At 39.2% G+C, this 14,132-nt stretch overlaps 3 protein-coding genes across 3 annotated transcripts in view; 1 reads left to right on the top strand and 2 right to left on the bottom strand.

Moving 5' to 3' along the window:
- The window catches only part of mbtps2 (membrane-bound transcription factor peptidase, site 2), a 17,344-nt gene extending 16,755 nt beyond the window's left edge, over positions 1-589 (bottom strand). The window contains exon 1 of the mRNA XM_035652081.1: positions 469-589. The gene's annotated coding sequence lies outside the window, so the exon portion shown is untranslated. The remainder of the gene's footprint in view (positions 1-468) is intronic.
- smpx (small muscle protein X-linked) lies at positions 503-13,115 on the top strand (the record flags this gene model as incomplete). Its single annotated transcript, XM_035652093.1, is given in 5 exon segments — positions 503-611; positions 3,831-3,890; positions 7,369-7,455; positions 8,148-8,300; positions 12,376-13,115. Coding segments are annotated over 3 exon segments (273 nt in total). The 3' UTR covers positions 8,298-8,300; positions 12,376-13,115.
- Positions 12,258-14,132, bottom strand: part of LOC118324677 (isoleucine--tRNA ligase, cytoplasmic-like) — an 8,010-nt gene continuing 6,135 nt past the window's right edge. The window contains exon 5 of the mRNA XM_035657125.1: positions 12,258-12,319. Within this exon, the coding sequence (XP_035513018.1) occupies positions 12,258-12,319 (62 nt within the window). The remainder of the gene's footprint in view (positions 12,320-14,132) is intronic.

Genomic DNA, 14,132 nt, shown 5'->3' with positions numbered 1-14,132 from the left:
TTTTGTGTCGAGTCCTTTCTTTGTACGAGTTTTCACAACGCTGGTGAATAAACTGTTGCACATTGTAAACTGAGTGTCTTTGAGGAGAGACAGGACCGACTGAGTGTTGGGTTGTTAATGTATCGGTTAAGTCCAGCATGGAGACCAAGACAGCTGCTCAGGCCATAGAGCTTACCTTTACGGTTTCTGACAGTGGCAGAGAAATTTTGCAAAATCTCATTGACTTGCTCCTTTGACACTGTTTTAATGATAACATTTACACCTTTATCTCACTTATTTTGTTTGCTTAATGTTTCGCCTAATAGCAGCAGTAAATAGACGTCATAGCCATTATATACAGTTATTATTATTGATTTGAGCTATCCATTTTATAATAACATTTACCTGACAGCACAAAAATCAAAAAAGTGCAGGCTATAGACAGAAACACACACACACACACACACACAGGCTAAAAACTCATTTTACTTCTCTCATGATGGGTTGGATTCCACTCGGGGAGGAGTTCCGTGTGTCTCCAAGCCAATCAGGGCGAGCGGAAACAGGTCAGGTAGCCGAAGAGGACCTCAGAGAGAGCGCAGGCAGGGCAGAGCAGCCACGCACGGCAGGAGGTAAGACAGCACACACACATTCACACACACACACACACACACACACACACACACACCTTTAACTCTGTGAGATCACAGTTCCCCTCTGGGCCTGTGGATGTGCATCAGCGTTTAAATGTAGACATACCAGCATAACCACTTATGTGTGTGTTTGAGTGATTGTCAGAGCAGAAATAGGGCAGTGCCATTTTAGTCACTAAGATTAGGAGGGGTGTTTTGAGGACTCAAGTGTCAGGATTTGATAAAGATGCATCAGAAAATGTCTATACTCGAAATTATAAACATTTGTGAATACCATAGAATCAGACAGGTTTGTGTTTGAGTGTGTCATGCTTAAATGCTCATTTTTTTGAATGAAGTTTGGTCTTGCAGTTAAACTAGTTTAGTCATCAGAACATTGCACTGTAATTGTAGTGTATAAAAAGCTTAAAAAAGATGTGTAAATCAAACAGATCCAAGAGCTCGGTGCTGCTGTTTGACAATGTTTTGGTCCGTCACTGTGTGTGTCCATGTGTGCCTAAGAGTGTGTGAGTGTGTGGATAGAAAGCAGGTCCCTTCTGTGTATCACTCTTCTATTTATAGTGAGAACAAATCCCAGATATGAGAGGAATCCTTCTACCACTTACGAGGCGAGAGAGAGAGAGAGAGAAAGAGAAAGAGAGAAGGCGGAGTTGAAAAGAAAAGAGAAAGAAAAGGAAAGAGATGGAGTAGGTGAAAACAAGTGTGTGAGAGATGGATAGAAAGTGTAAGTGAACAAGCGAGAGGAGTCCAGGTGTGTGTAAAACCAAGCATTAGACGATACAGTAGTCTGTCATCAACAGGTAAGTTATTGATTTGTGTGTGTGTGTGTGTGTGTGTGTGTTTGAATGGCAGGTAGGTTTAGGATATTAGTGTATGTAATGTAATGTATCAGCATTGTGTAGTTTTTTAAAGGAACAGTCTAGAAGTTTCCAATAACCTACAGGGACACTCATCAGTGTTTAGCAACAGAGAAATGAAGTTGACCTTTATTTGAGACTATTTTATTTTGAAAAGGTAAAGCTGGCAATATTCTTTAGTTTTCTTTATTTCTTATCATCAACAAATCTTTGTGTGTCTCTCAGTACTTTCACCTTTCCTTCGCTGTCTGTGGCGCTCAGCCCCAATGCTTATTGGCTCCCACTTAAGTGAAAATCCTTAAAGGAATGGTTTAACGCTAATTAGATATCTTGTGGAGAGTTACATGAAAACAATGGCACCAATCTCATTTTTGTACTAAACATAAGGCTCGAGCCAGGACACAACTTGTTGTGTAAATTTCAGTATTTATAAAGAACCAACAAAGGAGACCTAACTAATTAGTTAAATTAGGTCACAAATATATAATTTAGTTCTCTTTTCCAGAGCAACAGTGTGGCTTATTTGTGTGTTTTTAAACAACAATGGTAAAGGAATAAGTTATATTTAACTTATGTAAGGCTTTGGCTGCCCAAAAGCTACAGTACAGTTGGTTGTTGTTTTTGCTCCTTTCACAGGATTTGTTTACAAGGAAACAAGACTACGGCTTAGAGGCTCGTTACTTTAATATGCTAATGTGCTTAAAATGACAGTGTTGACATGCTGTCTGAGGACCATGAATATCCATAAACATGCCCTATAGACCTAATTTCAGAGCAGCCATTTTGACATGCAATAGTAGGGTAAACACAGGTGTTACCAATGATCCTAATTAAGGTTCGGTTCCATTCAGGTCGAACAGAGTCAGGGTGCTGCTATTGTGCATGTTGTCTCACTTGAAAGACTCTGCTATGCTAAATGAAACAGAAGCATAACTCATATCATTGGTCACACCTGTGTTACATGTATACAAACACACACACACACACACACATACACACACACTGTACCTCAAAGGGCCTTTTTGTTCGGTGTCTGCACAGAGCCTTAAATGGTTTCAATGTTTGAAGATTTGAATAATTTAAACTATGAGGAATAATTGTACCTGTTGTTATGAGCTTTTAAGTGTGTGTGTGTGTGTGTGTGCAAATACAGTGCTCGTAAAAGTAAAAGGGCTTGTCAGGCTTTGGAGTGTGGCGTCCGGAGGCAGCTGCTACTCATGGCCAACATAAATATCCTCCCGTAGTGTTAGCATGAGTGTGTCTGTGGTTGTGTATTTTGAGGTGTCCAGGCTTTTACTCTCATGTCAAGAACAGCAAAGCCCTTACTGTATGTTGTTGTACAAACAGCACCCTGGAAACGGTATCTAAGCGCTGCCATCAAATGCAGCAGCAGCAACCGGAGGGCCTGGGACTTGCTCGGTTTATTTGGTCCTCTGCTCTGGCCCACTCGCAGATAAGATAAATAGGCCATGGAAACTTCTACGATTAGGAACCACTTGGGACAGTGTTGATCTGTGAAAGAGCAAAAAGGGAGGCAGGAAGTAAGGAAAAAAAAACTGTTTACTATAGGTTACAAACTATTGTGTGAATAGGTTATAGGAAGTATAGGTGAATGGGGAAGGGATTTCTGACATATTAACCCTGTCCTGAAATTACGTTTTTGTAAAACAGTTGTCAGTAAACCTTTTACTGATGCATGTGATGTATCAACATTTTTTCAACTTGGAAAATACATTATTTAACAGTGCTCCTAAACAATGTTACTCAGGCGCTGTTTCCTTCTACACATTAATGCTGTTGCAAATTAGTTGCACATGAACGTCTTTTCTACAGAACACAGGGTTAACATTTCTCGCGTTTTAAAGGTTTCTCTTCAGTAGGAATGAATGACCTTTGGGCTGGTTTCCACAGACAATAAGAAAAAAATACAATTGTTCCAGAATGAGAGAGTTTATGTGTTTTGTTGAGATTTGAATTGAAGCCACTGTTATTAATAAACCTATTATTAAGCCATTAAAACTGCTGTTCCTCCTCAGTAAATGTAGGTGAAATGCATTTAGATTAATATTTCCATACATTGCTATACTCAATGCAAACCTCCTCTCTCCCACACTTTGCTGAAACTGAGGCGCTTTTATTTTGACATTCCCCAGTGTCCCTATGTCTCCCTCTCATGAATGATTCAGAGAACAGTTCCTCTACCTGCGTCTCTCTGTAAGAGTCGCTAAGCAACTGAAATGCTATCCCGGGCCTTGAAAACCACAGAAACAGAGTCCCAGTGCCCCCAACATGCACACACAAATACACACAGCTGAATGTCTATGATCTGTGCTTCCTCCAGGTCAGTGGACTTACCGGGGGGATTATGTCCAAACCTTCGTCCAACGTTAAGGCCCTTCAGGTAAAAGTTTTTTATCTGTGTGCATAGTAAGGCATGAGTGTGTGTCTCCTGCATGGAACATTATTTTGCTACTTTAATTAATGTCAAAGTTTTGTGGTCTATAGGCACAAGAAGACAATAACACTGCCATGTGCTTGATTTCTACCCTGACAACTATAAACAAGGTTTTACAAGGATACAATTTGCTAAAAGCTTCAACCAAATGGCATAATAACTCCTGTTAGAAATAAAATCCAGATGACAGGTGTTTCCACATTTAAGTATTTATTGGCAAAGGCAAATACAGAGTTCAGACTGTGCATATACAGTATCAAGGCTTTGTTAGTGCAGAGTTGTAGCGAGGCAAAGAATGAGGAGTTGTCTGTATCACTGTGTTTGTGTGAATGTGTGTGTGTTTCTATTGTAATGGCTTTGTGAGTGCATGTCAGAGAGGGTTTCTTCCGTCATCTCTCTTCTCTTTGTGCTCATTGTCATGTCTAACCATGGGATAGGCATCTGAACAGAGTATTTTTAAACACCAGTACATTACAAACATGAGGTTCTTCATTGAGTCTCCATCTCACCACTGCATCATCAGTATAACGTTAATCACAAACAAGAACAGCAGCACAGCGTTACAGTATAAATGTATAACAGTTTCATTAAAAAAACTTTCTTTAAAGTTCCATGTCTTATATAAGGCTAGTTTTTATCTAATTTCATCATTTTCAAAAGCATACCATATCTCTGTCAAACTGAATCCTATTTTCCAGACAGCTATAGACTTCCATTTAATCACTACAGTATGAAACACTATTCTTACTGTTTCAGGTAATAAAGGTAATGTGAACCCTCCCTTACTGTGTTTAATATAGTGCAATCCAAGATTTAAGAGTGCTGAACTTCAGCCTTTCAAACACAGACAATATAGAGATTTGCACAATCCCATTAACAATGTGTGATTTTCTATTAACATAGCACATGATTGGCTGCAGATTCTCAAATACTAACTGTGTTCTTAAAACCATCATCAGTGCAGCATGCAGCATTAGTATGCTTTTGACTAAATAAGCAAACAAAACAAGATGTATATGACTAATTAATATATAGAAATTAAATTATACACGTATAGTATTTTATAAGGTAAAAAATATCAAATAAAAAGTCAGATTCTACTCTTAACACAACAGCGTATACTGCATTGTGGGGCAGAATAGTGCAGCAGGTGGTACGACAGGTAACAATAGCCCTAACCTATAAGACAGCTGGAACACTTAAGTGGAATAATAATAATAATTAATGCATTTTTCAAGAAATGATTGGAAAACAGGAGCTGTCTGGAAGGCAGAAAATCTATTAAAAACTGTTGATATGCTTTTGAATATGGTTGAGAATAATGTAAATTAATTCTGAGTTGTGGTTTAAGGACTAAATCTTGCACAAACACCAGCATGGACCTTTAAAACCAAACTGCCTGTGCAGAACTGATTTCTCTTCTGGCCACAGAGGCTAATGACTCCCACAGATCTCCTTTTACACTGGACACTATGTTTTATACCCAACAACTATAAAATAGAAAACAACCACCAAAATGTGTTGAGTCGCTGCTATAATGGCCGTTACAGTCGATAAATGTACCCCACCAATACAATTAACGATAAAAGGTATTTGGGCAGGGGTGTCTCACATCTCAGCCAAAGTAATTAGGGACAAATCAAGTGACTGAATGAACGACACTTACCCTGCTGTCCCTGAAGTTTTTGGTGTTCCATCCTTATCTAGATTTCTCCTTCATGTTCACATAACACTTTCAGCAGGTTTACTCAGGGGGCGAGATTTAAAGGATCAGTTCACCTTCAAAATAAGTTTGCAGGATTGATCATCATACAGCCAGTTACACTCTGTAGCTCCACCTCAGCCTCCTTCCACATACATAGCCAGTACCATCTTTCTATAGCTTAAAAAACAAACATAAAAGAACTATTAAATTAAATTAAAACAGCTTGTGCATCACAATTAAAGCACTGTGTGTCCAAATGTTTCCAGAACAGGTCCCAAAGTCCAATATTTACCTCTCTAACACATATGCATCCTAAAGTAGGGGGAGAAGAATAAAGATGATAAATAAGTAAATATTTGGGCACTCAGTACAACTGTTTGGCTTCAAAACACTTTGAGAGATCTGCATTGGCTGGTGAAGATTTAGGAGAGTATAAATCACATATACTTTACATAACAGCTGTGTTCACTGACATTTTAATGTAGATTTGGGAATGCTAAATTAGCTCTCCATCACTGTGAACATCAAGTCTGCATAAATGTTTGTCAAAGTTACATTATCATTAGGGCTTTTTCACTTCTCAATTCTGCATTTAAATTGCAGTAACATTGCACAACTTATTTTTTGAGAGTCCCCAGCTTTACAGTGCAATGCTATATCACTTTAGTGCCCCTTAAAAGAACAAAAACTTGCAGACACACTTGTATGGTCCTTTAGTAATGTGGGGAGGCTGAGGTGAAATTACAGTACAGGGGCTATTTCAGTGTGTGTTTGGTTTTACTGTATATGGAGTGTGTACAGAGTGAATGAAAAGATCACTCCACTCTGTGCAGCTACAGCCAGGAGGCAATTAGCTTAGCTTAGCATAAAGAGTATAAGCAAAGTGGAAACAGCTAGCCCGGCTTTGACCGATGTTCAAACATTTATATTTACATATGGAACAAACTAATTTTAACCTATTATTTAGTGAGCTTTAAAGGTGCTGGTAGAATGTTATAAAAGTTTGGACGGAGCCAGGCTAGCTTCTTCCCCTTGTTAGCAGCCCTTATGCTAAGCTAAGTTAGTGTCATGTCAGAGACAGATATGAGAGTGGTATCGGTCTACTCATCTAACTCTGTGCAAGAGAGCAAAATGTCAAACTGTGATTGAATTTTCAACCGAGGGTGAAATATTCCTTTAACCTTTGGTTTCGCCCAGTGGAATGTCAGAAGATGATTGCAAACAGCACGCCAAGCATTAGACAGTGAACAATCACCAGCCAAAGCAACATTACAGTGACACAAATCTGAGCAAACATGCTGCGAATGAGGCGATTTCTTCCACAACTTTCCGTTTAATCTCTAAACCACACTCCCTCTCTGTACAGCTGTACAATATGAGCATATATACAATACATTACAGTACAGTACAATGCAAAACACACCAAATCCAAGTGACAGGACGTCAGGGCAGGCAGCAGTAGAACATCGAGTTAGCAGGCAGATCTCGGAGCTCTGTGTGTGTGTGAATGTGTGTGTGTGCGTCTCAATTTTCATAAAGACACATTGCTCTTTAAGGGACATGAGGATAACCAGGAAGTCGTGGTCATAATCAAAACGAGGGGTTTTGAGGAAACAGCAGGAGTACACACAGACACACACGTGCAGAGACACAGAGACAGGAAACTTTATTAATTTAAGTGTTGATAGTATCTCATTGGCTGTTCTTGCTGTCCGTCAGGCTAATTTGAACATCCCGATGGGAGCTCTGCGTCCAGGGGCGGGACATCCTGTCAAGAGGAGAGAGGAGACAGTAGAAACAGAAGAGGTGAGACAATACACACACATACATACACCAATCAGCCATAACATTATGAGGACTGATTGGTGAAGTATAAAAGCAAACAGATAACTGACACCCTGGTGGTCCTAATGTTCTGCAGCCCCATACACAACAAACTGGGATGCACTGTGTGTTCTGACACCTTTCTATCAGAACCAGAATTAACTTTTTTCACCAGTTTAAGCTACAGTAGCTCGTCTGTTGGATCGGACCACACAGCCAGCATTCGCTCCCCAAACAATGAGCCTTGGCAGCCCATGATTCTTTCCTTCCTTGGACCACCTTTGATCGGTACACTGCAGACCGGGAACACCCACAAGAGCTGCAGTTTTGGAGATGCTCTGACCCAGTCGTCCAGCCATCACAGTTTGGCCCTCATCGAAGTTGCTCAAATTCTCACGCTGCCCCTTTTTTCCTGCTTCTAACACATCAACTTTGAGGACAAATTGTTCACTCGCTGCCTAATATATCCCACCCACTGACAGGAGCCATGATAACCAGATGTAGATGAAGTGTTATTCACTTCACCAGTCAGTGGTCATAATGTTATGGCTGACCGGTGTATAATACAGCTTCATTGTACAGAAAACAGTATGACCAAATAGGTCAACACTGTACATATTGCCAAGTTTTACTTCTGTTTGTATTAATTTTATATTTCTTCAATATTTTCTCAGGCTCATTCACCAGACCAGCCATGTGCTGCGGCCCCTACGCCGGAGGAGAAGAAGGCGTTGCCGGGTGCGGTGAAACTGCCTGGTCCTGCTGTTAACCTATCAGAGCTGCAGAACGTCAAGAGCGAACTACGATGGGTCACCAAGGATTAACATGTAGGTGGTCATAGTCATATGAACACCCCTGAATATCCTCTTCCTCATTTTTTTGGGGTACCACAGACCCCACTTATCAACCATTTTTATTTCTTTAAATCATTCTTTCTTTTCCTCTGACCTCATTAAAACCTGATATGTAAAAAGTGGTTACCCTTTCCTTGGCTTCAACCTGGGCTTACACATTGGATGAAAGTGAAAAAATACTGAAATGACCATAAAGCATTGTTATTACATCAAATAAGGAAATACTTTTTTCAAAAATATTAATTTAGTTAGCCAAAAAGTAATTCACAGACAATAAACTGTACAGTATCTATGTAAGAAATGTAATTCTCATAAAATTAGGACAAATTATCAAGTATTAAAATTATCCAACAATGTTAAGCCTGTTTTTAATCTCTAGGAACCAGACTGAATATTGGGGTATATATCCAAAATATGAAGAAAAAATATGATTAAAGTCATGATCTGTTGTTGTTTCAGTACTTTTTAAAGCTTGAAAGTGTCAAAAAAACCTTATCACTTTAACCTTAAAGGATTTACTGAGGGACTGTTATGTTGTGTTTCATTAGATTGTACAGGTGTGTCTTATCAACAGGTGATTTGTGTATGTATTGTAACAGATACTCATGATAACATTTTACTAAGGCTGTAAATATTGGATGCAGCTCTTTTGGGGCTTAAAGGGCCCAAAGAGAAAAATGCAAATCAGAACCAAACTACGGCAAGATGAGTTTACAAACTAAGTCAACGTCTTTGTGAATGATGCAAATCCCGTCCAGTCTGAAATCAGTAAATAACTATCTAACTCTACGAATACAGGTTTTACATACACAGAGCAGCTTCTGTGTCGTTGGAGGAAATATTCTGATCAAAATGCAGCAGTATGTATGCAGCATTTTTACCATTGCAGTCGTTAAAGGTCAAACTAATTTTAGTTAGGGCTAACTAATAATTATTTTCTTTATGGATTACTCAATTTCTCTAAGCAAAAATGCTGAGTATTGGATGGGTGAAATTTTCTCAGTGCTTTTTAAATGCCAGGATTGTATGCCTTTCTTTCTCATATATGATAAAAAGCTTAATATCTCTGCGGTTTGGACTGTTGGCGCAATAAAACAAGCTTTCAAAGTACATCACCTCGGGCTGTGGGAAATAGCACCAGGTATTTTTCACTATTTTCTGTGTTAAAAAGCCCAGAAACACTTGCTGCTGCTCAGTAAGTGAGTGCACAATAATGATTTACCAACTCAGAGCTTCTGTCATCTGGATTATAGCAGCTGGATAGTCAGAAGTGCAGACTTAAATCTCTTTTACCTCTTTTATAGTTTCAGGTTGATATTTTTACTCCATTTCTTACCTAGTTCTCTCCAAGTACAATATTTCTGCTCCAAGTTTCACCTCTCAAGTGACAGACAGGCTGCATGTTCTACCTTATTGGTTAAGGTTGTTTTTTGGCCAGTGTTTTTATTTACAATTAATATTCTCATAAAAAGAAAAACACAAACATAAGGCAAATACAAAACATTAAAACAGAAAGCTTTTTGTAGTAAAGGTGCAAATACATTATATCATGGTATTTGGTAATCTATAAGGGAAACTAATTAACTAGGATTAGTGCATTTTTTGTTATGCTATTATTAAAAGCACAGCAGCCATTTTCATCCTAATCTTGTGATTGCTAGGTTGTCCAGAGTAAAAGGCAACTATTAGTCTGCAACTAAGAGATGCTGCCGGATTTCTAAATGCTTTAAATGTCGACCTGCAGTGTATTGAGGTAATGAGGTAGAAATCTCAAAACCTATGGCATTATATTTGTGCCCCAGCCCTGAGGCACAACGTGATGGGAAATTTTGAGCAAGCATGTAAATTATATCTTGTAGAGATAGTATCATCACCACGGAAAAATATTAGTTTGAGCCGACAAAAATCTATTTTGTGAGGTTATTGTGCACTTATTGGGATAATAGCAAATATATTAAGCCAGCACAAGCTCGATTTGCACTATAATAACATCTCTACAAATCATAATTTATGTATGTAATAATAATGTATGCCCTCAAAATGTCCCCAAAATATCCCATTATAAAGGCACAAATACAATTACATAACAAAATAAATTAAAAACCAAAACCTTGGGTACGTGAAAACAAATAGGTGTTTTTAATCATATTATATGTCCTTAAAATATATGGGAACCTGGTCTTAAGTAGAAATGTTTTTACCCCTGCATATGAAGTGAATCTAAAATTTGACATTTTATGAGAGAAAAGTGAGGATTTTATTTTCAGTTAATGTTTTACATCCAAACCTTTCATTATGTCTCTGTAACAGTGTGATAAATGCTGAGATCCTGGAGGTCATCAGTGACGAAACTCCACAATAATTACTTGCAATGATTGGAGCTCACCACAGGGGGTCAGTGTGGGCTGCACAGTCTTTGTTTGGGTCATGCAGCGTGTGTGTTGATGCCTCTGTGTGTGGGCCGGAGAGGTTGAGTCAGGCTCTATATTTGTACTTTATAGGAGTGTGTGTGTGTGTTTTGGAAGTGTGTGTGAGCATTGTGGGGCAGTCTGTGCTGTGACTTTCTCAGCGGGACACAGAAACCACAATATCCAAACAGTGTGGCTGTTCTGCCCTGCCCAAACCATGTGGGTGTGCTGTGTAGGAGATAAATGAGAGAGAGAAGAAGAATCTGGTTCAAGTTTTAGTTATAAACACGTTTTTCTCTTTTGTGAGGCAGAGCGGTTTTGGAGAAAAAAATAATACAACGTGCTGTTTCTAAATGGGTTCGCAGTATGAATTTACTTTGGGAAAGTGACAGAATTACTCCGAAAAGTCAGCGGCAGCATACTACATTCACCTGATTTCTGAAGGACACTTTATGTCCCACAATGCAATGCACAAACAAAATAGAGCCGCTACTCACAGCTGCAAAACACAACCTCAGGAAGCAGAAAATCAATAAAATAAAACAAGACATTTTGCTTTCACCAAGTTTAACTAATGGTGTTAATTTCAAAGTTGCAGCTTGGTTGACATCCTGCAGCTCGTGTCTTTTGCACTACATGGTGCAAAAGTATTTGGACACTCAAACATGACACTCAGTTGGTCCCAAAACCATGTGGGCATGAATATGCTGCTACAACCTCCACTCCTCTGGTTTCAGGCTTTTCAACAGATGTTGTGACCAAGAGCATTAGTGATGTTGGGTGGCTTGCAGTTGGCATTCTAGTTCATCCTAAAAGTGTTGGATGGGGTGCAGGTCTGGGCCAGGGCCTCACCAAACTGGGAAAACCATTTCTTTGTGGACCTGGCTTCGTGCATGGGGGCAATGTCAAGTTAAATCAAGGATGATCGTTCCCCAAACTGTTGCCGCAAAGTTGGAAGCACACAATTGTCTAAAATATTGTATGTCTGACCCTACCATGCAAAAGAGCCACAGACCAAAAATACTCTATGTGAACAGGGGTGTCCACTTACTTTTGGCCAAATAATATATCACTTAATGCACTGATTTGTACATTAACTGCAAAATGAACATACAGTAGTTAACAGGGTAGTAGTTAAAAATAAATCAAAAAGATATAATGCTAAGCTAAGTAACACACAATTTTGCATGGGACTGCATTATTTTTAAGCTACCAGTCCTAGGCTTTATATTATTAGAGTCTCTCTGAGTCTCTTGTATTTTTCACTCGGCTTCACTGTAGCATCACTTAACTAGCAACACTGTAGCTGTGGCTCCATCCACTGATGTTTAACTTAAAGCCTGAATACCAGCACTGCCTCCTAGAAGGGTTTTTATGACTAAAACTCAAGTCTTTGAGATGGAAATAAACAGACGGTGAGGGACCTCAAGACACAGAGAGAAACATAAATGGAAAAAGGTCAAGAGAGAGATAAGTACAGAGAGAAAGCAGGTGATGGATCAACCAGATCTTAGATTTCTTCTCAGTGAATAGTGTCCTCCTGGTCCTCCTGCTGCCTCTCAGGGGTCAGCAGCTCTGAGAGCGCTGATAGCAGATGGTGAAAATCCCTCACAGTGCCTTTATCTGTGTTTTTCCTCCAGGATCCCCAGCCAGGCGGAGAGGAAGGCACATAATCTTCATACACACAGACTTGCCCACTGCCACTGACGACTAACAAACTACAGTCTAATCCCAACGAGTCTGGAAACAGTAAAAGCTTTCTGTGAAGCCAAGGTCTGACCAACAAGAAGCAGGCATCCATACACTCTCTTACAGTCTAATAGGTTGAAACACTATAAATATCTTTATTTATCTTATGTCAGCAAAGATTGTTTTATCACTAAATCCAAATCATCATCATCATTTGTACAAAAAGCTAAGTGCTTTCGAGATAAAGCGAGATATTCTGACTTGTTTCTGCAGCAGATAAGACTCCACTTTACTTGGACTTTTAGAAGTAAGTGAGTTGTATTGCAATAACAGGATATTCTTCTGCATATTCTTTCTTTTTTGGTTTAGTTTTGGGGGTTTTTAAGTTTAATTTTTAAGTTTGAAATAGCTGGTTTATAAGGACTTGGTTATAATAGGTAAAAGGATCCTTTCTGACTCTGTGATGACCAACTTGAAGACATTTCTTGTCCATACTGTCAAAACTCCAATTTATACTGATGCTTTCTATTAAATTATACATTTCTAAATGCTATGACAATTTGTGATGGGATTCAATTGTACTGTTTTTGGGTGGGGGATTATAATGTTTTTGTTGTTTCATTGTTATGGTTCCCAGAAACTGGTATCTTCAGGAATATTGCAATAAATCAAGATGGTTAAAAAGTCCAAACTGTTCTACTTATTACTGGTTACACTTGCTATTACTTTAAAGGAGAACAGTGGTCAAATATTATTATCATCCGTCTTTTTTGCTTGCTTTTAGAATTCTGTAACATTTTTAGCAGCGTGGCTCTATCGATATCCAAGTTGGTTGGTAACATGCTAAAGTAACATTGATAAACATGATACCTGCTAAACATCAGAATTGTCATTGTGAGCATGCTAACATTAGCATTTAGCTCAAAGCACCGCCGTGTCTAATGGTGCAGACATACAGAATCCAGTGAGGACCGCATCTGGATGCACCGGACCACTGAGCGCTCATGCTGGTGGGTGATGGGACTGAAAGGCTAAACAGTACACTAAAATATGGTTCTGAAAACATCTGGAGAGAGAAATAGATTCATATTTAATCAGCGTTGCCTAGTTTGATCTGAGCTTCGTGAGCCTGCTGCGTTGCGTTGGACTTACTCATTTGCATAAAGTTGAAGTTGAGTGGTGTTTATGCAAACTCTGATATAGCGAATGGTACAGTCAACTTGCCGTGGTGCTCTCAAAGATGACAGGGCGTGACAGTAAAGTTTTTAAGGTGACATGTTTATAAGGGATTAGTTTGTGGCGAAGACCGCCCTTTTTCCCTGTGGGTGTCAGGAGATTGACAGTGAACAGAGTGTGACATAATGCATGCACAGATTAAAAAGAAATCACTCCATTCAGGCAAAATTAAATAACCTGAAAACTCTGACAAATACAAATTAAAACTTCACGTTTACTGTGATTGAAAATGTAGCTTGGAGACTCTTAGAGTCAGTTTTCACATGACATGACTGCGCCCTGAATGAGCCCAGATATCTAAGCTGTAATATTCTTGTATTATGTGCATATTTAATGGGTATTACTGGGTTTTAGGTGGGAGTCAGTGGCATCTTTGTGCATGGAGTCACTTTGATCCTGACCTAAACCTCCAAATCCAAGAAAGAATGGATGACACACACCACCAGCTCAGATACCCCCCCCCCCCCCCCCC

The sequence above is a fragment of the Morone saxatilis genome, unplaced genomic scaffold (assembly GCF_004916995.1).
Source record: "Morone saxatilis isolate NCDOM2014 unplaced genomic scaffold, NCSU_SB_2.0 Contig0, whole genome shotgun sequence".
Lineage (NCBI taxonomy): Eukaryota > Metazoa > Chordata > Actinopteri > Moronidae > Morone > Morone saxatilis.
The sequence above is the reverse complement of the archived record's forward strand: the minus strand, read 5'-3'. Positions and strand labels throughout refer to the sequence as shown.